This window comes from Scleropages formosus, chromosome 13, assembly GCF_900964775.1.
Source record: "Scleropages formosus chromosome 13, fSclFor1.1, whole genome shotgun sequence".
NCBI classification, from domain to species: domain Eukaryota; kingdom Metazoa; phylum Chordata; class Actinopteri; order Osteoglossiformes; family Osteoglossidae; genus Scleropages; species Scleropages formosus.
The window spans coordinates 13,867,222-13,892,993 of record NC_041818.1 but is presented as its reverse complement, the minus strand read 5'-3'; the positions used below and the strand labels follow the sequence as shown (position 1 = coordinate 13,892,993).

At 46.8% G+C, this 25,772-nt stretch overlaps 1 protein-coding gene across 6 annotated transcripts in view; it reads right to left on the bottom strand.

The window, feature by feature from the left end:
• Positions 1–3,786: 3,786 nt before the first annotated feature.
• LOC108928578 (cAMP-specific 3',5'-cyclic phosphodiesterase 4B-like) overlaps positions 3,787–25,772 on the bottom strand; it is a 32,705-nt gene continuing 10,719 nt past the window's right edge. Inside the window, exons 1-11 of one of the 6 annotated variants that reach the window (XM_029257245.1) lie at positions 10,306–11,794; positions 9,038–9,074; positions 8,709–8,894; positions 8,502–8,587; positions 8,221–8,389; positions 7,650–7,745; positions 6,961–7,113; positions 6,304–6,402; positions 5,787–5,951; positions 5,212–5,268; positions 3,787–4,018 (exon numbers count right to left, since the gene is read on the bottom strand). In XM_029257245.1, the coding sequence (XP_029113078.1) occupies positions 3,869–4,018; positions 5,212–5,268; positions 5,787–5,951; positions 6,304–6,402; positions 6,961–7,113; positions 7,650–7,682 (657 nt within the window). In that variant the 5' untranslated portion in view covers positions 7,683–7,745; positions 8,221–8,389; positions 8,502–8,587; ... (1 more) ...; positions 9,038–9,074; positions 10,306–11,794 and the 3' untranslated portion in view covers positions 3,787–3,868. Of the gene's footprint in view, positions 4,019–5,211; positions 5,269–5,786; positions 5,952–6,303; positions 6,403–6,960; positions 7,114–7,649; positions 8,390–8,501; positions 8,591–8,708; positions 8,895–9,037; positions 9,075–10,305; positions 11,795–25,772 lie in introns of those variants that run through there. The other 5 variants (XM_029257244.1, XM_029257248.1, XM_029257247.1 and 2 more) reach the window with 5 other exon arrangements.

Sequence of the window (25,772 nt, the reverse complement as noted above, 5' to 3'; positions counted from 1 at the left end):
GTTAGCTATTTTCTGTGATAATGCTGCATGCCTAACTGACAAGACACACATCATCTGAACCACTTGTCCCATACGGGGTTGCGGGGAGCCGGAGCCTAACCCGGCAATACAGGGCGTAAGGCTGGGGACACACATCCAGGACTTCTATTTGTGCCTGACTGGACTGATAGAGGCCGAGGTTTTCTTAAATATGTCTGTAGCCAATTCCTATTTCATGAGCTGCAACAATTCCTCTTCTGAGGTCCTCTGAAATTTTGTTTGATCTGGTCATGTTACACTTCAGCAGGTCTCTGCAATGAAGGCCAGGTAGCCAAATTGAAGAATTCTTTAATAGAACAGGTCACCTCAGACACACACACATGAACGGCATCTCACTAATTGGAAACCCTGACTTTAATTACTGTGTTTGCGAGAGGTTCATATACTTTTTCCCTCCTTGATCTTGAATAAACAATTTGAATTACACACAACCCTCTGCGAACCACCACCTTAACGTGATGGAGGGGTTTGAGTGCCTGAATGATCTCAGGAGCTATGTTGCCTGGGGCTATATGCCCCTGGTAGGGTCTCCCTTGGGAATCAGGTCCTGAATGACAGACGAGACAAAGCGCGGTTCAAAACCCCCTTATGACTATTACACCAAGGTTCTCGTTTACCCCGCCCCTTATGGGGGTCACCGGGGCTCCAACCTGGAGCCAGGCCTGGAGGGGGGGCTTGCATGCGAGCGCCTGGTGGCCAGGTCTACGCCCACGGGCCTGGGTTAGGGTTAGCCAAGACGTGGAGCCGCTCTTCGGTGGGCTCACCACCTGCCTGAGAAGCCATAAGGGGCTGGTGCGTTCTGATTTGGGCGGTGGTCGGCCGACCTAAACCTTGGGCGTCAACTCTGGCTTTTGGGACTTGGAATGTCACCTCACTGGCGAGGAAGGAGCCTGAGCTAGTGCAGGAGGTTGAGAGATACCGTCTAGGTATAGTCGGGCTCACTTCCACTCACAGCTTGGGTTCTGGAACCACTCTTCTCGACCAAGGGTGGACTCTCCACTACTCTGGCGTTGCCCAGGGTGAGAGGCAGCGGGCGGGTGTGGGCTTATTAATAGCCCCCCAGTTAAGCCGCCATGTGTTGTAATCTTCCCTGGTGAATGAGAGGGTTGTCTCCCTGCGCCTTCAGGTGAGGGAACGGTCTCTCACTGTCGTTTGTGCTTATGCGCCTAGTAGCAGTGCAGAGTAGCCAACCTTTTTAGAGTTCCTTGGGGGCGTGCTGGAAAGCGCTCCCACTGGGGACACTGTTGTTCTACTGGGGGACTTTAACGCCCACGTGGGTAGCGACAGTGACACCTGGAGGGGCGTGATTGGGAAGAACGGCCTCCCTCATCTGAACCCGAGTGGTGAGTTGTTATTGGATTTCTGTGCTAGTCACGGTTTGTCCATAACAAACACCATGTTCATGCATAAGGGTGTTCATCAGTGCACTTGGCACCAGAACACCCTAGGTCGGAGGTCGATGATCGACCTTGTAGTCGTTTCTTCTGATCTTCGGCCATATGTCTTGGACACTCGGGTGAAGAGAGGGGCTGAGCTGTCAACTGATCACCACCTGGTGGCAAGTTGGATTCGATGGCGGGGGAAAAAGCTGGACAGACCTGGCACGCCCAAACGCATAGTGAGGGTGTGTTGGGAATGTTTGGAGGAGGCCCCTGCCAGAGAGGTCTTCAACTCCCACCTCCGACAGAGCTTCAACCAGGTCCCAAGGGAGATTGGGGACATTGAGTCCGAATGGACTATGTTCCACACCTCCATTGTCGGGGCGGTGGTTCGGAGCTACGGCCATGAAGTCTCCGGCGCCTGTCGCGGCGGCAATCCCCGAACATGGTGGTGGACACCGGAAGTAAAGGATGTCGTCAAGCTGAAGAAGGGGTTCTATCGGGCCTGGCTGGCTCATGGGACTCCTGAAGCAGCTGACGGGTACCGGCGGGCCAGATGGAACGCGGCTCTGGCAGTCGCCGCGGCAAAAACTCGGGCCTGGGAGAAGTTCGGTGAGGCCATGGAGGAAGACTTTCGGTCAGCCTGAAAGAGATTCTGGCAAACCGTCCGGCGACTCAGAGGGGGGAAGCAGTGTTCCGCTAACACTGTTTACAGTAGAAATGGTGCACTGCTAACCTCAACTGAGGATGTCCTCGGGCGGTGGAAGGAGTACTTTGAGGATCTCCTCAATCCCTCCGACACGCCTTCCGTAGAGGAAGCTGAGGCTGGGGACTCGGAGGGGGACTCGTCCATTACCCTGGCTGAAGTTGCTGAGATAGTCAAAAAACTCCTCGGTGGCAAGGCTCCGGGGGTGGATGAGATCCGCCCTGAGTTTCTCAAGTCTCTGGATGTTGTGGGGCTGTTTTGGCTGACACGCCTCTGCAGCATTGCGTGGAGCTCGGGAACGGTTCCTCTAGACTGGCAGACCGGGGTGGTGGTCCCTCTTTTTAAGAAGGGGGACCGGAGATTGTGTTCCAACTACAGGGGGATCACACTCCTTAGCCTCCCTGGGAAAGTCCATTCCGGGGTACTGGAGAGGAGAATCCGACCGATAGTCGAACCTCGGATTCAGGAGGAGCAATGCGGTTTTCACCCTGGCCGTGGAACACTGGACCAGCTCTATACCCTCACTAGGGTGTTGGAGGGTTCATGGGAGTTTGCCCAACTAGTCCATATGTGTTTTGTGGACCTGGAGAAGGCATTCAACCGTGTCCCTCGTGGCATCCTGTGGGAGGTACTTCAGGATTATGGGGTTCAGGGCTCGCTACTACGGGCTGTTCGTTCCCTGTATGAACAGAGTAGAAGCTTGGTTCGCATTGCCGGCAGTAAGTCAGACCTGTTCCCGATGCATGTTGGACTCCGCCAAGGCTGCCCTTTGTCATCTATCCTGTTCACTATCTTCATGGACAGAATTTCTAGGCGCAGCCAGGGAACGGAGGGTGTCTGTTTTGGTGGCCGCGAGATCTCGTCTCTGCTTTTTGCGGACGATGTAGTCCTGCTGGCTTCATCAAGTCAAGACTTGCAGCGTGCACTGGGGAGGTTTGCAGCCGAGTGCGAAGCGGCGGGGATGAGAATCAGCACCTCCAAATCCGAGGCCATGGTTCTCAGTCGGAAAAAGGTGGATTGCCCCCTCCCGGTTAGGGGGGAGCTGCTCCCTCAAGTGGAGGAGTTTAAGTATCTCGGGGTCTTGTTCATGAGTGAGGGAAAAATGGAGCAGCAGGTTGACAGATGGATCGGTGCGGCGTCCGCAGTAATGCGGTCCTTGTACCGGTCTGTTGTGGTGAAGAAGGAGCTGAGTCGTAAGGCGAAGCTCTCAATTTACCGGTCGATCTACGTTCCTACTCTCCCCTATGGTCATGAACTCTGGATCATGACCGAAAGAATGAGATCGCGGATACAAGCGGCAGAAATGAGTTTCCTCCGCAGAGTGGCTGGGCGCACCCTTAGGGATAAGGTGAGGAGCTCAGTCACCCGGGAGGAGCTCGGAGTAGAGCCGCTGCTCCTCCGCATCAAGAGGAGCCAGTTGAGGTGGCTCGGGCATCTGTTCCGGATACCTCCTGGACGCCTCCCTGGGGAGGTGTTCCGGGCATGTCCCACTGGGAGGAGGCCTGGGAGCAGACCCAGGGCACGTTGGAGAGACTACGTCTCCCAACTGGCCTGGGAACGCCTTGGGGTTCCCCCAGAGGAGCTGGAGGAGGTGTGCAGGGAGAGGGAAATCTGGGGGGGGCTCTGCTTGGACTACTGCCCCCGCGACCCAGTCCCTGATAAGCGGAGGAAGATGGATGGATGGAATTACACACACACAGACACCGTTTGTACCCAACTCTTCCCCATAAATGCGGTGTGTTTATCACACACAGTACTGATCTCCATGCCGCGTTCGCGCTCCTTGTCCCCGTCTGAAGAATTTTTCCATGATATGTTCGGTGCACTGGTGGTACACGGCCAGTGGCTTCATGGGATTGCTGAGGTCTGCACAGTGCACTATGATCCTCAGTACCTGCAGGAAGACCCCCCCGCCCCCCCCAGGATCCTGGTGGTTATTACAGCCTTATACACATTAACCCTAATACAGACACACACTCGTACAAGACCATAGTAGTTATTGTGATTTATATATATATAAATACAGAAACATGAAATGTCTGTATGATTTTTATACACATACCAAGAGCAGAATGGTTACTTCAGTCTTATAACAGTTTTGAAGTTGCTTAATTCAGTTCCATTCCGTCCAATTCAATGTATTTTTATAGGGTGCTCTTCTCATCATAGAGCACCGAACAAAGTTTCAAGTCAAGAAACAGTACAGTATAACAGGAAAAAACTGTAGCTAACTCTTTGGAAGAACCAGCTAGCAGCTGAGGAGCAGAAAACAAAACTCCCATTGCAAAGAAGGGGATGCCAAAAGGTGCCATGCACACACAGAGCACACAAGAGGTTACACCATAGAAGCCCATACTCATTCTCTGTGGTTACCATAGTCCTCAGTCTATTAGTCTATTCTTACTTCTATGCGGTGAGTGTAACGGTCCAGTAACAGCACTCCTCAACTTGGTCACCTTTTATTCTCAACCATTGTTTTCAGATTGGCTAGCAGGCTCATGTGTTTAAACATACCAGTTGCTAGGACCTACACGGGGAGCAGAAAATTAGTTTTTCAATTAACTGAACCAGAAGATAATCCAAACCAGCATCTACAAATGCTTTCATGAACATATCAGTGCCCTCTGCGCTCTTTTGCTGGGTTGATGTTGGTCTCTTAAGACATGATATGCTGTTGGGGTCTATGCTATGTGTTTTGGTGAAATGAGTTGGGTGCCCATTGCTTTATTCCCTATTCCCCCAAGCTTTCAGTAGTGAGTCAACTACGAGTCCAAAGTGACGGCACTCTGATTACCAGGAATTTCACTGGTTCCTTTCTTTGGGGCTGAACCCTTCAGCTTAGCAAAGTAACCCTCTTGACAGGAGTCTGTGGTTTGTTAGACTCATGCATTTTTCTGCTGCGATTAAAGCCTTCACCAAGAGTTTTGGTTTGATATGATGTATTGTCAGCAGTCCTTGCTTGTAATTTACAGTATATATTACAAGAAAGTTGTGCCCAGAGTCCAATATTGCATTGCTGTTGCGTTGATTTGTTGTGCTCTGTTTATGCACATTGTAGAGTTACACTTTTCTACTGCAGTGACTCACTAGTGTTGATGAGGAACTGCTTAGAGACTCCAGGGTGATCCACATCATGAATGGCAGCTGCAAAAAGAGCAGTGAGAATCTCGAGATCAGTAAAGACTGCCTAACAAAGGGGGGGGGGGGGGGGGGGGGGGGGGGGGGGGGGGGGGGGGGAGAGAAAGCAAAACACATTCACACATGTTCATGCAGGGGGTCCTCTTTAAAAGAAGCACCAACATGGCATGTGCCTGGTGGGTGTTTCAGTTCTTCTTAAGAAGCTATTGGTCTGCTAATGACTCTAGTGAAAAAACTAGAAATGTGTGATACCGTATGGACTACAGGCAGAGTGTTTGCCCCAGCAGAGATTATGAAAGAAAGGACATCAGGTGGTGTAGTGGACATCATTGTCCACGGCGGATTGTCCCTACTGTAGTGCTCTAGACAGCCTTAGAAGAATAAGATGCCCACCCGTGACATCCAGACACTCGTGAGATAAAAAAGGAGCTTGTTGTGTAAAGGAACATATTGCTGTTGTGTGGTGCTGGAAAGCGTTTTTGTTCAACATTAGAATGTTAACATTTAATGAGATGTTTGCTCACTTTGAGGGCAGGCCTGGAGCGCAGAACATGAGTGGACTGCGTAACATCTGCTCTACGCAGACTGTTGTGGTAGGACACACTCGCATTGTAGTGGTCCTCTACGGTCATCACATAGGCCATCAATGTGTCTTCTGGCATTCGGAAGGTCTTCATGAGATCCCTTTCCTTCTCACAGCCATGCAAACACACACAAAGCCACGTAAACTTGGCCAAGGTCCAGTGAAGATGTTGGAATGAAACAGATGACTGCAATCCCAAGGGGCTTAAAGAGCTCCTTCTCATCCTGCTCTATCTGAAGTACTGACTTTGACAGTGAGTCAGTTCATATATTGAACATAAAATGAAGTACATCAGCACACATAAGCAAATGCTGATAAAACTAACTGGCAATTGAAAAATAGAAAATAAATCAATAATGATACAAATAAAATTGTAGCTGGAGCAGATGGACATCCATTCAAGTTGACTTGAGGCCTGCCTTTGACTGGTCATCTTGCAAATCTCCACACACACCTACCTGGAAGATGGCAAACATAATGCAGCCGAGTGGCCGGTTACAGGACAGCTGAGCCACAATGAAAATGTTGAAGTTGCATTTATCCAGATTTTCCAGTTCCTGGAGAAGTTAGAAAAGTGTCACTTGTCACCACTATTTAAAAACTCCAAGTATCACCTAAGGGGATGATGAAACAGGGAAGCGTCACAATAAGCAGACGGCCACAGATGACTCGCATCAGCTTCACCTCCATCAGTGCAGCCACAGCAAGTAGTGCAACGAAAGATGTGCCACATTACAAGAGAAGTCTGCAGATGTTCTATCCTTCTGTGAAGGAGGAATTTGAAAGAATAACCCAAGTGTGAGAAACAGGAGTCACAGAGTGAAGGTAATAGTCCCACAGAAGCTGAAGACTGTTTCTGTGTTAAAGCACAATAAATTGAAATTAAATAGAGAAAAATCTATGTGCTCACCAGGTTTCTCTCTCTCTCTCACACACACACACACCTTATCCTCCAGGTGGATGCACTTTAGTACTGTCATGATACTGGACTTAATGTGTCTCAGTGCCTGTGTGTGTACTCATGTGTAGTGGTATCTGTCTCTGTGAATAACAGTGTGCATGAGCACCTACCTGTGTGTGTTATTTAGTAGTGACACATGAATGTTGGAGCTCACCTGGGCAAACATCTTCATGCTTGGTTTGGACCCCAAATAGAGGCAGAGTTGCCCTGGAGTCTTGGGACAAAATCCCAACTCCACTGGTCTGACATGCTGCTGAGTTCTGCTCCTTCTGGTTGGGGGACAGGAGCTCCACCTCATTCTGCTTGTCTGAGGGAAATCACATATACGGGTATGTAGGGTCAGTAGAGGTGGACAGGTATGGATACGTAGGGTCAGTAGAGGTTGTCTCTCACACACACACACACACACACACACACACACACCCACCCCAGTTTCAGTAAGGTGTGTTTTTTTTATAGCTTCATCTTTTAAACTTTCAGTGGAGCATTGAACCTCGCTGCATAAAAATCAATTTGTGCAGAATCAGTCAACAAACGTTTGTTGCCATCACAGGAAGAGGAAACGCAGGCGGAATGATCCACAGAGGTAGTACCAATTGAATCTCTGGAAAGTCACGCATTTGTAGTAAAGTTACTTTTCAGTGTTCAGAAAAAGAAAAAACTATATGTATAAAAATGTAACTGATCAGAAGATAGTAGCCGTGATATTAGATATTAGTTGCTGTAAAAATGAAAGGGTGTGTGTCTGAGTGCATAAATGTAAGCAGACAGGTGAGTAGCTTTCAGGCACAGGTGGGCTTGGTGTCACAAAAGTCCTTGTCCAAGTGCAGCAGCTGCACTCACCAAGAAATGTGCTGGAAATGTCCTCGGACACATGGACTCCAGAGCGACTCATCTCAGACAGGTGGGAGAGCTCTCGGTTCAGCATCCGCTTAAACTCTGGGCGGAGTCAGTCAGGATGAGAGAGTGTGTTTGTTTTGTGCTCCTTCTCTCACAGTGAATACACACACATAGCCCTGTGAAGTCCACTGTACATGCTCATCCTCACAGACCCACAGCGTTTCATAACCAGTCTCCATGGCAAGAAAAAAGGTTTCCCTGGCAACCAAATCTTCACGTTGTTCAGGATCAGTGCTGGTATTTTGGAAAAACACCACAGTGGTGAGCAGATGGAGAGACGTGACATACATCCTACAGCAGTGAGACTCGGAGAGAGACACCACACACGGTAGCACTCAGCGGGCGTCAAAGAGTGCACAAAGAGTGCCCAGCTGGACAGTAGCGGGAAACGCACCACACACAGCTGGGTGTTAATCTAAGTGACGCACAGATGGGGGGGCAGTCTGAGTGAGAAAACACACACAGTGGAAGGATGAGCGCAGGTCACGTTTGGAGGGTTGTCACACACTCTCACATGGTGGTTGTCAGTGCCGCGGTACGAGTGTCAGTCAGCACAGGTGAGATCTGCATCTTGGTCGAGGCCACATCACTGATGGAGCGGTGCATTTCGATGGTCTCCAGCTGGTCCAAGCACCAGTCCAGCTCCTCCAAGGTCTCGCGAGCCAGTTGCTGGTAGGCCTCCTCTGTGAGGTCACATGAAGGCAACATCAAGGTCACATGACTGTGCTGATGTTTATGTGTGGATGAGTGCGAGTGTGAATGTGAGTGATGCAAAGGGTATCGAACTAAACGTACCAGAGAGCACTGTCCTGGGAGTGGTTTGCTGCATTCCCAGTGGAGACTTCTTGCATGTTACAACAGGGATACATGAACAGCGCCACCTACTGGCCATTGTGGGGAACGCAACATTATTTTGAGGCTGATGGAAAAAAGGCTTCACCACGTTCGAGGAACCACACAAAGAATGATACTTTCACAGTTCAGTGACACAATGCTACTCACACAAACTCTGTCAAACACGCTCTCACAGACTGTCACAGAGGAGGTGGTATCCTGGTTCTCACTGACTGCAGTGACAGTTTAGATTGGCAGGTTTCACCGAAAGCGAGACACCGACTTGACCGTGGGTATTGAGACATTGGCGAGGAGGGCAAAGTTGCTTCTTACAGATCGCAGACTTGCCAGAACCTGGAAACAGAAGAGAGCCCGATGAGCGATTGTGAGCGATGCTCTAGGCTGGATGAGTCGTCCTCGGGGTAAACCCAGCTGGAATTCAGGGCTCAAGAACCGAGAAACTCGGATCACCAACTCTGTGTGCAAAACAGCCTCACCTGAGCAAAAGGGGGGACAATGAAGTCTCATGTGAGCCTGAGGAGAGGAACGACAAAAACATAAAAGTCAAGCATGTAAACAACAATTAGTGAATAAAACAAAGTACATAAAATTTCCTCCCACACTGCAAAGACATTCTGTTCAGGTGAGCTGGGAACTCCAAACTGACCTTTCGGAACATCAGCGCATGTGTGAGAAAAGTCCAAAGAAAGGTCAAGAATGAGAAAGGTGATGGCATGTGAAGGTACAAATAATGGGACTTCAAAGTCACAGTGAATGAAACGCACAGTATTGGAGGAGAAGTGATTACTAAGCATTTTACGCACAGGCTCCTCAGGTTTTGGAGCCACAAATTGTTAAAGGCAAAAACATCTTCCAGTTTATTTGTGATTGCACTTTTCTTTAACTCTTTTTTAAAAACATCTGTGGAGGAACAAATATGACCTGCATTTACCCTCTGAGCTGAGAGATGGCGGTAAAGAGCAACCAAATGGAAGAGGAGTGTGGGACCACCTGAATTCAGCTCACTTCCACAGTGTTTACAGCTCCTGCCTGGGGATCCTGAGTATCAGCGATCAACAGCAAGATGAGGAACGCTATGTACGCCAATCAGTCATTAACTGGCATTCAATGGGAACTTGTAAATAAAAAAATATGTGACCTCCACATTTATTCAATTAGCAGACACTTTTCTCCAAGGCAACGTACATCCCAGAGAAAATACAGTGTGTTCATTACATTAGGAGAAAGACGCATGATTCTTAAGTACAGTTAGTTTGTTTCTTTCCACCATATGAACCAACGTTCAGTCATATTTTGAGTCATTGTTAAATTCTGCAACGGAGTGTCATCACATGCAGAGTGTACCCTGCCTAGCCTTGGGCTCTGTGCTTCTGGAATCCCAAACTGGCCAAGTGATTAACAACAGGAAAAGTGAAGTGGATCATTTTTCAATTAGAACACAGCCTGAAGTACATAAAAATATGTCTCTAAAGATTTTTTTTTTCCCCCTATTATAGCTATCTGAGACATTTACAGAAACCAATCAGCAAATCAATCAAGTGACACCTCAATAACAATTAACCTTCCATGGATTGTGACTCGGTGGTGAAAAATGACTTTGGACTTACCAACAAAAAAGACTTCCGAACACACATGGGGCCCCAGTTGTGTTTGCAGCTGTGAGTTCTGAGGACTAGTCAGTGAGCTTGAGAGATACACAGTGCATTTAGAGACTGTGCAGAGATATGGAGCAGGAGCCTCTTACCCTTCACTGGTAAGAGAAGAGTTGCGGGACATGGCCCTGGGAGACAGGTCGTAGTCGGAGTCCGAGCAGTACAGAAAGGACTCGCGCCGCTGGCTCAGTGGGAAGTAGGGGTGCAGCAGCAGACCCGGACTCACCTGCGAAGCCAGAGGACTCCGTTCTTGGGATGGAACATTGTTCACCTCCAGGTTGTGAGAAACATGCAATTTGTGAGACCAGGGAGAGACTAGTGGAAACATTCACCTGGCCAGGTGCGCCTCCCGCATGGCTACCTGTCCGAGTCAGCGTGAGCGATGGCGATACGCGTTCTGCCGTCAGACGATACATTCAGGATGGAACTTACGTCAAACAGGGACTTGATTCTTTCGAAAGACGCCGTCTCGGCTACCGGTGTTGGACTCCGCTCTGGACGCTCTGCCTCGCTCTCTAAAGGAGATGTAACGCTGCATGCTGTATGAAGGAGCAGGAACTAACAAAGACAAACTGGGTGAGAAAACTGTTGTGTTGATGCTCTCACACACAAGTAGAGACTGAAACAGGGCACGGTGACCCAAAGCTGGAGACAAGAAAAATTTGCGTCAAGTGCGGAAAACAGAATAAGGTTCACGTGTTTGCAAAATCCCCAGAAAAGAACAAGCCCGAGAAAGCGGAAAGTTCCAACCCTAACCCTAGCTCCAATCCTGACTGTCACATCCTGAGCTGTGACAGGCATGCTGGTAGCAAAGAATCAGTAAGATGCCACCAAAAATACCATCAGTGAAGTACTGACTCTTGGTGTTGCTGCTGCCTGTTCACATGCATTTCACTTTGTACTGTTACACTGTTTGTTTTGGTCCAGTATTTCACTTAACATTTTCTGTTTGAACCAGGTTGGGTGCTGGGGGAAAGGCCTACTGGTATCCGTTTGTCCTTAACTATTAACATTTCTTAAATTTAACTATTAACATTTCTTAAACTATGACAAGTACATCATGCAGGTGGCTGTTTACTTTTAACACATTTACTGCAGTTTTCAAGGATCATTTCTGTAGTTTCTTTGCTTACCCTTCAGCAGTTTAACATCTTTCTTGTGCTGGTTAGCCTGTATTGCAAACCAGATGGACTAAACCGCTCGGGGTATTTCTAGGTGGGAGTCCTTGGGCACAACCAATTTGACAGGGGTGATTTACTATGTAATGGGATAAGTGTTTTTGTATACTGTAAGATAGGGATATTTATAATAGACAAATATTTCATATGGTTTGTATGCTTTTTTTTTTTTATTTATGTTGGGTGTTATTCTTGCGGAATATGCATTTTGGAATTAGTTGTTGAGGCTGTTATGGTGTAGCCAGAAGGGCGAAGTTTCTGCTATAAAGCTTGTATTTGGTCACTAATTAGGAGACTCACACAAACTCATGGGGGAGACATTACTTCGCAACAAAAAACTCAATTCTCTGACAACACATGCGACTCTCCCACAACTGGACACCCCATAAACACACACACACACACACACACACACACACACACACACACACACACACACACACACACACACACACCTCCCAGCAACACTTCATTCACCAGCATCACTCCACCATGCACAAACACACCAAAAACAAAACTGACATGTTACAACTTGGAAGAGAACACATGTTGCCAGAGCAACCAAAATACAAGTCCATAACTCTCCTCACCCTAACCTTAGCTCAAACCTTAACCCTAGCCCAAGCTCACACCCAAAGACTTGCTCCGACCCAAGCCCTAGCTCACACCGTTAACCCAAGCTCTATGTGTAGCTCCAGCCCTAACCTCTAGCTCCAACCCTAGCCCAAGCTCTATCCATAGTTCCAACCCTAAAACTAGCTCCAACCCTTCGCCTTCCTCCTACCCTAACCCTAGCTGCAGCCCTATCCCTAGCTCCAACTTTAACCCTAGCTCAAACCCTAATCCTAGCTGCAAGCCTAAAACTTGCTCCAACCCAAATCATAGCTCAAACATTACCCCTAGCTCCAACCCTAACCCAAGTTCTATGCTGAGATCCAGTCCTAACCCTAGGTCAAACCCTCATCTAAGCTCTAACCCCAGCTCCAGCCAAAACCTTAGCCCCAACCTTAACCATAGCTCCTGCCCTATCCATAGAGCCAGCTCTTACCCTAGCTCCAACCCTAACCATAGCTCAAGCCCTAAGCCTTGCTTCAACCATAACGCAAGCTCAAACCCTAACCCTAGCTCCAATCCAAACCTAAGCTCCAACTATAACCCTTGCTGCAACCCTATGCCTAGCTCCAAATAACCCATTTTATTATACCTTCATCCACTAACAACATTACATGACAGACAGTATTAAAAAAAAAAAAAAATGGAGGCCTGGATGAAAAGTAGCATGTATATACTCCAGTCCCATTATGAAGGCATAATACACACACAAAAACCCACTTCTGACTTAGCCAGTGTGGCAGAATGGGAGGTGGTGGTGAAGTTGGCAAAAAGTAGATACAGACACCAGTTAAAAGAAGAAACATTGATCAGAACGAAACATATCCTGGGTCTTAATAAATGAACGGAAAACAGTGAGGAAAAAGACAGGGTCAGAACAGTAACCTGTCTGGGGCCGGCAAACAGCCACCGGACATACGCACAAGTAAGAAACACGGAACAGAACAGAGCAGGAACGGGTAGGACAGGTAAAACAATAGCACAAGTACATAGGGAAGCAGACACACCACCTATGGCTCCACAGGACAGACAGAGCGGGACAAAAGGAAAAACAAAACAAACAGAAAATGGCTACTGTGAAGTAAACAATGACAAAGGGAAGGAGACAGAAGAAACAGGCAAGGGAACGGGAGGAAAGGGACAGAGACGTACAGGACCTATAAGAACCAGCGCCAGCGTAGGGTCCCAGGAGATAACAATAATTGAGACCCTCCCGGAGAGCAGAACAGTTGTGGAAAAACAGACAAGCGGGGAGGGAAACAGACAGACTACAGTGGAAAGGACACAGAATTTACTGAAAGTAGAACAGGCCATAGACGGCAGTGCAACACTCAGTACAGAAAGCAAACAGATAACATAAGAAACATGCACAGGAGCCGGAGCCCCCCCGTCAATTCGGAGGAGGAATTGGTGCCAGACTGCAGTAGCACTTTGTGCACCTACACGACACTCGGCCACAGAAAGGAAGATTGCAGAGTGGGAATCAGAAGTAAGGGAACCGACCGTAATTATAGGGGATGGAGGAAGGAATATAGGAAGAATCGCAGGCACCACGCCGAACAGGGTTCAGGTAGACAGCTACCCAGAGGCCAACTTCTTTCACATAGCCAAAATATTAGAAAAAAAACAAACACACACCTCCAGACACAACAGGTAATATTAACTGCAGGACTTCATAACCATCTGCAACAACCGTACAAGACAGCTATCGAGCGATTACAGCACATGTGGAGGGCGGCAAGGGAAAGTTTCCCGAATGCCTCCATACCTACGCCCCTGATACAATTCTCGGACATGTTACCCAGGGAGCAACAGAACACACTGGACGCCATCAACAGACACACTGAGCAACACGGGAGTTCATTACCGATGATCAACAAACTTCTCATCAAAGTTGACCATCTTAACGTAACACGGTGGACAACCGGAACAGCACATTTGACCGTCGGACACTGGCTGGACCAGTTAAACTTTTAAGGGTAGAGACGTGCAACAAAAACACAAAGCACACCAACATTATCAACTTGTCCAAAACGTTCACCCTGACAAAACCTGAAGAGGAACTTCTGGAGAGAGGCCTCACTTTCATTCCCACACCAGATGGACCAGACTTGGGGGAACTCCTCAGGGACATCCATTCATACAACAGAAAATTAAAACTATTAGACTACTTCAATTTCCAACAAAAGGAACAGCTAACCCCATTTACCAAATCATCTAAATGAGAACCAAATTTCAAACAAGTCAGTCCCAATATTCGGAAATTAATCAAATACAACAATAAAATAATACGATCCATCACACACACACACACACACACACACACAACCAAAAACGTAACCTCAGCCCATCCTTAAGGGGGGCAATACAGACACTAAGGAAAAACAAACACAGTCATTAAACCCGCAGGAAAAGGTTCTGCAATCGTAATAATAGACGCACAACAGGACAAATACGAGGCCACACGACAACTAAGTAATACGGAACATTACACTCCGCTCCCGCAGCCACTGGGACCAGCAACAAGTTGAGATTTTAACACATTTACAAATCAAACAGTACATAACAAAGAAACAAAAACATTACTTAACGGGACCTGAAATTCCGCGGGCCCGAAATTTCTACCTCCTCCCAAAAATACACGCAGACCCCGGAACACGGACGATCCCTGGAGAGATCCCCAAAGGAAGACCTATAGTGTCAGACTGCAATAGTGAAACGTACCATATAGCAGAGTACATTGACTGCTACCTGAACCCTCTGTCCCAGCTACCTGAAGGACACATATGACTTCATTAGCAAGCTGGAGAACGTTTCCATTCCAGAGGATGCAATTTTATTCACTACTGACATCAACAGCCTGTACACAAACATTGCCACAGATCTGGGCCTAGAAGCGGTAAGGAGACTCTTCAACAAGTATCCAGACCCAAATAGACCAGATGTGGAAATACTAAAACTACTGGACAATAAACCAGATGTTCTCCACAGAACCATCCAGTGTACTCTCAGTGGCAGGGTAATAACATGAGAGCAGACCCACCAAGGTTGGAGACTGAGCAATACTGGAAAAACACATGGGAGAAGGAGGTATCACATAACAACAAAGCCCAGTGGCTAGCGGCTCTAAGAGCAGACCACAGCAACCTCCCTGAACAGGATTCTGAACAGTAGCAGACATCCAAGAAAGAGTCTCAAGTATGAAGAACTGGACAGCACCAGGCCCTAGCAGAAGCTAACTGCACTCCATGAGTACCTGGCAACCCAGAAGGCTGGACAGTCCTGATCCTGAAGGACCCCCAGAAAGGAGCAGTCCCATCCAACTATCGCCCAATAACCTGCCTCTGCATAACATGGAAGCTGCTCTCAGGTATCATAGCGGCTAAGATGAACAGGCATATGGCTCAATATTCCAAAAAGGAATTAGTAGAAACACCAGAGGAGCAAAACACCAGCTACTGGTAGACAGAACAGTCACTCGAGACTGCAACACCAGACAGACCAACCTGTGCACCCCTTGGATTGACTACAAGAAAGCCTATGACTTGATGCCTCACTCATGGATCCTGGAATGCTTAGAACTATACAAGATAAACAGGACACTAAGAGCCTTCATCAGAAACTCAATGGGGCAGTGGAAAACAACCCTAGAGGCCAACTCCAAGCAAACTGCGCAAGTCACCATCAAGTGCGGCATCTACCAAGGAGATGCATTGTCCCCACTGCTTTTCTGCATAGGCCTGAACCCCCTCAGCCAGATCACCACCAAGACTGGCTATGGATACCGACTACGAAATGGAGTAAACATCAGTCACCTCCTCTACATGGATGACATCAAGCTGTATGCCAAGAGTGAACGAGACATCGATTCCCTGATCCACACCACCAGGATCTACAGCAATGACATCGAAATGTTATTCGGATTGGATAAGTGTAGCCAGATGGTAACAAAGAGAGGGAAGGTAGTCAGAACTGAGGGGATTGTACTACCAGGAGGCAACATAGCAGATGTTGAGGATCGCTACAAGTACCTTGAAATCCCGAAGGCGCATGGGAATCATGAAGAGGCCGCAAGGAAAGCAGCAACCGCCAAATACCTGCAGAAAGTAAGGCAAGTCCTGAGAAGTCAGCTGAATGGGAAGAACAAGGTCCGGGCTATCTACCAAAAGAGGAGATGGAAGCCACTGACATCAAGACAAGGAAGCTCCTGACAATGCATGGAGAGTTTCACCCCAAATCCAGCACCCTGAGGCTGTACGCTAAGCGGAAAGGAGGAGGCCGAGGACTAGTGAGCGTCAGGGCCACTATTGGGGATGAAACAAAGATCCTTGACTACATCAGGAAATGGCCCCGACTGATGAGATGCTTAGTGAATACCTCAGGCAGCAGAAACCCGAGAAGGAGGACGAGGAAGAAGAGGAACCATCACGGAAGGACAAACCCCTACACGGTATGTACCACCGGCAGATTGAAGAAGGGGCTAATATCGAAAAATCATACCAGCGGCTGGACAAAGCTGGACTGAAAGACAGCACAGAGGCACTAATCATAGCAGCACAGGAACAAGCTCTAAGTACAAGATCAATAGAGGCCGGGGTCTACCACACCAGGCAGGACCCCAGGTGCAGGCTGTGCAAAGATGGCCCTGAGACAATCCAGCACATAACAGCAGGGTGTAAAATGCTAGCAGGCAAGGCATACATGGAACACCATAACCAAGTGGCTGGCATAGTGTACAGGAACATCTGTGCCGAGTACGGGTTGGAAGGCTCAAGATCAAAGTGGGATACACCCCCAAGGGTGGTCAAGAACGACCAAGCTAAGATCCTGTGGGACTTCCAGATCCAGACTGACAAACTGGTAATGGCTAACCAACCGGACATAGTAGTGGTGGACAAACTGAGGAATAAAGCCATAGTGATAGATGTCGCCATCCCAAGCGATGGCAACATCAGAAAGAAAGAACATGAGAAGCTTGAGAAATACCAAGGACTGAGAGAGGAGCTAGAAAAGATGTGGAAGGTGAAGGCAACAGTGGTCCCCGTGGTAATCGGAACACTTGGGGCTGTGACCCCTAAGCTGGGAGAGTGGCTCCAGCAGATCCCGGGAACAACCTCCGAGATCTCTGTCCAGAAGAGCGCGGTCCTAGGAACAGCTAAGATACTGCGCAGAACCCTCAAGCTCCCAGGCCCCTGGTAGAGGACCCGAGCTTGAAGGAGTAAGACCGCCCGCAAAAAAAGGGGAGCGAGTGGGGATTTTTTTTTTTTTTTTAATTATTAAATAAATATATATATATATATATATATATATATATATATATATATATATATATATATATATATATGGCAGACTGGGGGCAAACATTATTTGACAAATGCCTAATTAAACCATTTCTCTACTACAGATGTCTAGATGACATTTTCACAGTCTGGCACCACAGCCTCGCAGACTTCAACACTTTCACAGCTATAATGAACACACACCACCCAAAAATAGCAGTAAAACAACACTGGGACACACGGGAAGTAAACTTCCTGGACACCACTGTATATTACAGTGAATCTCAGAATGGCCTTAAATCACAAAAAACTAAGGTCTTTCTCAAAAAAAAAAACAAACATTATCTGCTACACAAGTCCAGTTATCACCCTAAGCACACATTCAAAGGACTAATAAAACTGCAGCTGATCAGGTTCCACAGAATCCGTTCAGAACAAATTCACTTCAAGGATGCAGCCACAGTTTTGTTCCAGGTTCTCTGACCAAGAGGGTACACAAGACGATTTTTATGCCACATAAAATCATAAACACTGAAATCATTAGAACAGCAACAGTGCGCTGGGGTGCCAGGCTCCGAAATGTCATACCTCTGATAAAGTACTCTCTCCAGAACACAACACAACCACAAACTAAAGAACTGTTTCACAGAAATCAGGGAAGGGTATCCACCGCTGCAAAACTTTAAAATAATTTCAGCATACAAAAGGAACAAAAATTTAAAAGACTGATTAGTCAGAGGGGTGCGGTGGCGCAGTGGGTTGAACCACAGTCCTGCTCTCCGGTGGGTCTGGGGTTCGAGTCCTGCTTGGGGTGCCTTGTGACGGACTGGCGTCCCGTCCTGGGTGTGTCCCCTCCCCCTCTGGCCTTACGCCCTGTGTTACCGGGTAGGCTCCGGTTCCCCGTGACCCTGTATGGGACAAGCGGTTCTGAAAATGTGTGTGTGTGTGTGATTAGTCAGAGCCAAATTTAACTCGGATTCAAAGGTACCACCAAACCACTACAAATGTTTCACAGAGTTAAAATAGGTCATACATGGAGGAGGGGGACAGCCTGTCCGACAATCAATCACACTGTCCACAAACAACGCAGTGTACCTGATCACCTGCAACAGGTGTCAAAAAAAGGTACGTCGGGGAGACCAAACATGAACTCAACACCAGGCTGAAACAGCGCCTGTACAGCATCTCCCATAGAACTAGGACCACTGCACTTATTAACCACTTCATAGACCATGGATTGGACAGCCTAAACATCACAGGTCTAGAAGCTAACATCCACTGGTCCACCGGGGACAGGCGTAGAGTGGAACGAAAGTGGAGTCACGTACTCCACACACGAACTCCTGAGGGGCTCAATGAAAGGTAAGGTGGACCACGCACACACAACCCTAACCCCAACCGCAACCCCCGAACCGTAACCTTAACCCCAACCATTACCTTGACCCCAGCCCTCACCCTGACCCCTGCCCTCATCCTAACCCTACCCCCCAGACCACACGACTCACACACGCACAAAAATTTTTTTTCCTTAAACAATCTCCCACCCACAACCTATCCCAATCCAAGCATACAAACCTGCCCTAAACACCTAAACCCCAACCACATAACACATTGACCACAGAAATTAACCCCACCTGCAATTCCACACTAGACCCGGAAGGGGGAGACATCACTTTGCAACAAAGAAACTAAAAACTTCTGACAACACGTAGGACTCTTGGTCCACCTCTCTCCCACAAAGGGACACCCCATAGGCCAAGACAAACATACATAATGCTTTTACACACCTCTCAGCAATGCCTCCTTCACCAGCATCACAACACCACGCAAAAACACACATAAAGCAAAAGGGACACGTTACAACCTGGAGGGGAACACGTCTTTCGTTTGCTCTGGCAACACCAACAGTGTGTACGAAGCCCATAACTCTCCAGCCAGCCCCAAACCTAGCTCAAACCCTAAATCTACCTCCAGCCCTAACGCTAGGTATGTCCCAAACCCTACCTTCAACCCTCACTCTTGCTCCAGCCCTAACCTAAGCTCTAACCCAAACCCTAGCTCCAGCCCTATCCCAAGCTCAAACCCTAACCTTCGCTCCATCCCTAACCCTAGCTCTAACCCTTACCCTGAGCTCCAACCCAAACTGCACCTCTAACCCTTACCCTATCCCCAGCCCTAACCCTCACTCCAACCAACACCCTCCCTAGCCCCAACCCTCGCTCCAGCCAACACCCAAGCTTTGACCCTAATCCTAGTTGCGACCCTAAGGCAAACTTTAGCCCTAACCCTAGCTCTAACCCTCACCCTAGCACCAGCCCTAACCCATACTCCAACCATAACCTCCACTCCTCCCCTAACCCTGGCTCCAACCCTACCCAAAGCTCCAACCCAAGCTCAAACCAGAACCTTTGCTCCACCCCAAACCCTAGCTCCAACCCTAACCCTTGCTCCAGCCCTAACCATACCTCTACCTCAAATCCTAACTCCAGCCCTAACCCTAGCTCCAACCCTAAAATTCACTCCAACCCTAGCTAGAACCCTAACCAACACTCTTACCCTAAACCAAGCCCCAACCCTAACTTTCACTGCACCCTTAACCCTAGCTTCAAGCCTTACTCTAGTTGCAACCCTAACCGTAGCTCTAACCCTTACCCTAGCCCCAGCCCTAACCCATACTCCAACCATAACCTTCACCCCTCCCCTAACCCTGGCTCCAACCCTATCCAAAGCTGTAACCCTTACCCTAGCTCTAACCCTCACCCTAGCCCTAACCCAAGCTCAAACCAGAACCTTTGCTCCACCCCAAACCCTAGTCCCAACCCTAACCCTTCTTCCAGTTCTAACCAAAGCTCTGACCCTAACCCAAGCTCTAACACTTACCCTAACCCCAGCCATAACGCAAGCTCCAACCAGAACCTTCGCTCCAACCCTAACCCTAGCTCCAGCCCAAAACATACCTCTACTTCAAATCCTAACTCCAGCCCTAACCCAAGTTCCAACCCTAACCTTCACTGCACCCAGAACCCAAGCTCCAACCCTAACCTTCACTGCACCCAGAACCCAAGCTCCAACCCTAACCTTCACTGCACCCAGAACCTAAGCTCCAACCCGAAACCTATCCCCAGCCCTCACCCCAGCTCCAACCCTCAGCTTAGTACAAACCCTAACCCTAGCTTCAACCCTAACCCTAGCTCTATCCCAAACCCTACCTCCATCCCACACTCTAGCTCCAGCCCTAACCCTAACCCAAGCTCCTACCCTAACCCTAGCTCAGGGTTTGTACTAATTTTTAAGAATCAAATTTAAGCACTTTTCAAGCACTTAAACGGTTCCTAAATCCATTTATCAAGCTCAATCTCAATAACCTTGGTTATCCTTTTTCTTTGCTTTTAGTTCTGCTATCTCCTCCATCAGTCCAAAGTAATTAATTTAGGCATATGAATTCATACATTTTTTACATGTATGTCTTAGTTATTTTTTTTCTGCATTACATGACATGGTCCCTTGCTACTGCAACAGGACTCTACTTTTCATGTGTACTTCATTTAACCAGCAAACGGCAGTAAAGAGACCCATCTAGAAAACCTCTAAGCAGTGAACCCAATTAATTAATTGCATATCTTAGCTTTGAAAGCACTAATGCTCTGAATGTGAATGTTGTTCTCTATCACACACATACTACTAGGGTGACAACTACAATAGAGCTCTACAGGATAGCAGAAAAAAACAATTTGTATGTATCATCTTTCAGCCAGTTATCGTTAAAATAACAGCAAGACACGTTAATGGAGATGCGCACAAGGCGAATAGAGAGGGGCCAATAAATCGAATGACGTGACGGCTTTTTTTTTTGGATGCGCCACAACAGAGAACGCTGCCTCAGGAAATTAAAACATAACTGGCTGGTGGTCTTAGTTACATTTTTTTAATTACATCTGACATTCTGTAAAGAAAATCAAGCATTTTCTAGGACATATTCAAAATTCAAGCACATTTCAAACCTTGAAATCACCCCAGTTAAAACCAAGCAATTTCCAGACTTTCATGGCTTTGTAGAAACCCTAAGGATCATCTCCCAAAATACACCGCACTGCTTGTCTTCTCCGTACGATACTTTCACAGCCCGAGAAAAGCTGAAGTGTCACAGTATCATCTGTACTAATTTTTATTTATTTTTTTTAAATTTCCATTCTTCTGGAAAAGCAGAACACACAGTGAAGGCCTGTGCGCTATGAGTTTCTTAGGATTTATCAGTGAAAGCACATTCCACTCTACTTTTTTGGGGGCTGGGGAGTTGTTTCCTTCAAGCCCGAAAGAATGCGTCAGTGCATGAAGAGGATGAAGGGGGGGGGTGGCGGCAGAGACCTGCGGAAATCCTGGTTCCAATACGGACAGGAAGACACCCCCCCCATTCCCTTCGCCTTACTCAAGCTGACCTGCAAGACAAATACCTAAAACACCAGTATTGACAATGAAGTGTGTTTACCTTGTAGTAAAAGCCAAGGAGAGCAGGGCCCGTGTAGCCGTGTTCCTGAAATGCCAAAAACACACACACGTGTCCCAGGTTTATATGCTCAGTGTTGTGTAATAACTGATCCCATTTAAGTGAGTAAAAGTTTGGGTGGAGTTATAACTAAAACATCACTATCATCCCAAGACCGGGTCTCCCTACCTCCAGTGTGAACCTGGAGTGTACCACACACTATACACTCACTCCCTTAGGCAAAAGAACCACATTACCATTACCTCAAGGGATAAATACAGTCTGCAACCAAGCAAAAAGGTGTCACCTCAAAGTAAATAACTTACATACTTTATGCATAAAAATAACATTTTAAAATATCTAACAATTTTAGTGTGTGTGTGTGCTTTCTTCAGTTGGCCACATTTTTCTTCCAGTGCATCAGTTTCCTTCCATAGTCACGTTTCAGGTGAGCTACTTACTCTAAATTACCCAGGCTGAGAGAGAGAGAGAGGGAGGGAGAGAGAGAGAGAGTCATTACCCTGCAATGGACTACCATTCTGTCCAGTCTGTACTCTGTCTAGCCTCATGCAGTATCAAAAATAAGTGACCAAACAGATTTAAAAACATGTTTGTGCAAGAGAAAAGAGTTCAACCTAAGAGCTTCCTGACTATGACAAAGAGCAGACTGAAGACAACCATCAAGCAGACATCTCGGCTACTGCTCAAAACTCTTCCCAAGGCACGGCAGGAAACAGATGTCGCGTTTCCTTCTAGACGGGGCTTCTAGCAATATCCAACCCTGAGCACATCCCAGGTGGCTCAGCGAATCACAAAACTGCTCCCCCGATGCTGAACCTGCTGCACCTTGACAAAATAAAGCTGACACCTCTGCACAAAGAGCAAGAAAGGCAGAAACAATTTTCTGTCAAAACACGGGCTTAGGCAGAATTCCAAAGTCACAGTTTGCATTTGTTCTTTGACCTGGCCGGCAGTCCGTTGTAGGAAAAGAAAGTGCCTTAGATCCGCACTGCTGCTTATAAGTCCAGAATGGCTCGTTTCTCTACCACTGTTGCCCTACAGTTCCAAAGCTGCAGGGGGTTCGAATATGACTGTCAGCATGGAATTTGAACTTTCTCCCACATTGCTATCGCAGTCCAAAATCACAGAACTCAGGTGAATTGGTGACTCTAAATGACCCTCAGTATGTAAATAGCAGTGTAAACACCCTGCTCTGTTGTGTGCTTTGGCAGATAGACTAAGCTACTTACTACTTTCTGGCGCTCTATGCTGCCTGGGACAAAGAAGGTGCTAAACACAAAGTGACAAATGACAACATATTTAGAGCAGAACAGCAGCTTTGTCCAAATAATTACCGGCCTAAATCCGTGCTTGCTGAAACGCCACCGTCTCCACCATACGGGTTACACTGAGTGAGTAACTGCTGGGCAGAAACAATCGCTGGTGGACGACTCTGGAGGACCGTCATGTAAAAGCTGGAGGCTGATGAACCTCACAGAGGATTTGCTGGGGCTTTGTGAAAGCCTAGAAACAAAGGGTGTGAATGGATTTCACTTCTAAAAGCCTCAAGAACAATGAAAAACATCTGCGACAGTGACCACGACAAGTATTGGTTATGAATTTTCATCCACAATAAATTTTAATAAATATCAGGAGAGAGAAAATAGCCAGAAAGAAATGCTCCATAAAGGGTAAAAACAATTGTGCAGTGATGTAGGTTACTAAAATAACAACCATAAACATAGGTTTGTGGGTTTTTTTTTTTAAAAAAAAAAAAAAAAACAAAACTGTGGAATAAACACAATTAACTAGTGGTCAAACCTAAGAAATGTTTGTGTAAAAAGCTGAGGATGTCAGCTGTGCTGTTTATGAACTGTTGAGAAATAACTGGACATTTTACCGTATGGGACAAGCGGTTCCAAAAATGTGTGTGTGTGTGTACTCCAGTAAAGGCTTATGTACTTGTCACTTAAATCTCTAGGACTGCAGCAAATAGCCTTCGTTGAGTACTGGGTTCTACCTACTTACTTGTCTCTCTTTTGCTGTCACATGTTTTTAACCAGTTGCTTTGTTATGTGCCTATAAATATTCATGTTTTTCTCAAAAACTACATTATCAAAAGCATGGGATAAAATACAAACCAAAAAAAGAGTAACAGTTTTAGAAATATTATAATGTGAGAAAATCTCAGAGGTATAGAACCAACATTTGGAGGAAAAAAAAAAGGTAATCTCCAAAATGCTGACGATACCACACTGGTAACAAAATGAGGAACTTAAAATCCTACTTAAAAAGCAAGAGAGGGCAAAGAGACAGAATACAGTTAAATCTGAAGGAAACTGGAATCACGATGACCTGAACACCGGACTTGTGTGTAGGGTGAAAACAAGGGCGATTGATCCCGAGGGACAATAGTTGTCAATAATCACCAAAGGATCTAAAAGGGATACAAGGAAGACCAGAGGTCCACCTACAGTGGGGGTGGGAATCAGAAATATGCTGATATTTCCAGAAGAAAGATTACAATTGTGTAGAATGGTATTTGCAGTAAGACTGCAGAGATGTGAAAGCTGGACACTGAAAAAGCAGACTAATCTGATTCGTGGTGCTGGAGGAGACCTTGAAGGATATCACGGAGAGCCACAAAAACAAAGTAGTATTTTGGAACATCAAGACAGAACAATGACTGGAAGCACAAATGAAGAGATTGAGGTTATCACCAGTTGGGCACGTTATCAGAAAGGTAAGGGATAGTAACGCTTGGAAAAGCCAAAGGAAAAAGCAGAGGACAACCAGCAGCAAGTTGCAGTGGACATGCCCACCCTAAGGACACAAGTGTAGGACAGAACATTGTGTGCAGTCTTCAAGGGTCAGCATCAGTTCGACAACACTCGATGTTACTACTTACTAGCGATTGAATTAATTCAACTGCAGATGTTTATTTCCGGTCTAACGGTTAACTAGACAGCAGATTTTTTTGTAATTTATTGTTTTTAAATTTCCAGTTTACAGTGAACAAGACAGAGCAAATTAATATTTACAATAAACAGTTTGTATGATTATGCTTCTGAGTACAAGCTAAAAGTACTGAAATATTTTACTATTATATCACCACATACGCACCTTCAAGTTTTATAATTTAAATAAAAACTACAGCCTCGGAGCAGAACTGGAAAGCTGATTTAGTTGCTAACAGATATGGAATGCAACTTTTAAATTTACTTTTGCAGAAAAATCGAGTTATAATTATTCCTGGCAAATAAGTATTTGTGGAGGAGGCACTAACCCTAAAGTGTTACTTAGCAGGTGCATTTAGAAAACAAGATGCAATTCATTATGATCAGTATATAAATTTAAGCAATGACACACTGCACTTGAATGGGTGAAGTTAAAACTAGTGACTGACACTTTTGGAAGCCAGATCAGTTCGACTGCAAAAGCTGTGTGTGTGTGTTCGTTCACTTTTCAGGACGTCTGTCAGGTTGTGCAACAGCGAACGCGGTTATGCAGGAATGGCAACCGCCGTTTGTTTTTCCTCCTGATGCCTTCCGCTCCAACATGACCTGAACCCCCCTCTTCTCTCCAGACCCACAACCACTACAGCAGCTGCAACCCTCCTGCCCTGTTGCCCTGCTCCTGAATGTGGCACACAACGTGCACGTGGCCTGGGAAGTGCCCTGAGCTGCCAGCCCCAGCACACATAAATAGCTCAATCAAGAGCTTTTGAAAGACATCAAGTGTATGAAAAAGTGTAGGAAAAAACCTATTTACATGTCTTCTTGCTCCAGCCTCCCTTCTGATCTCTGTTCAACCCTAGTGCACGTCTCCTTTTTACTGTGTCCCTGGAGATGACCTCCAAACATCATCTGACATCTGACCTATGCCTATGGGAGTATAAGTAAATAAACGCCACCATCTCCCCTTATGGGACATGAAGTAAATCAAACAAAGTACAGTAATTGCTGGCCTCTAATGTCAAACCCCTACTGGTTTCTTATCAGTGTGGT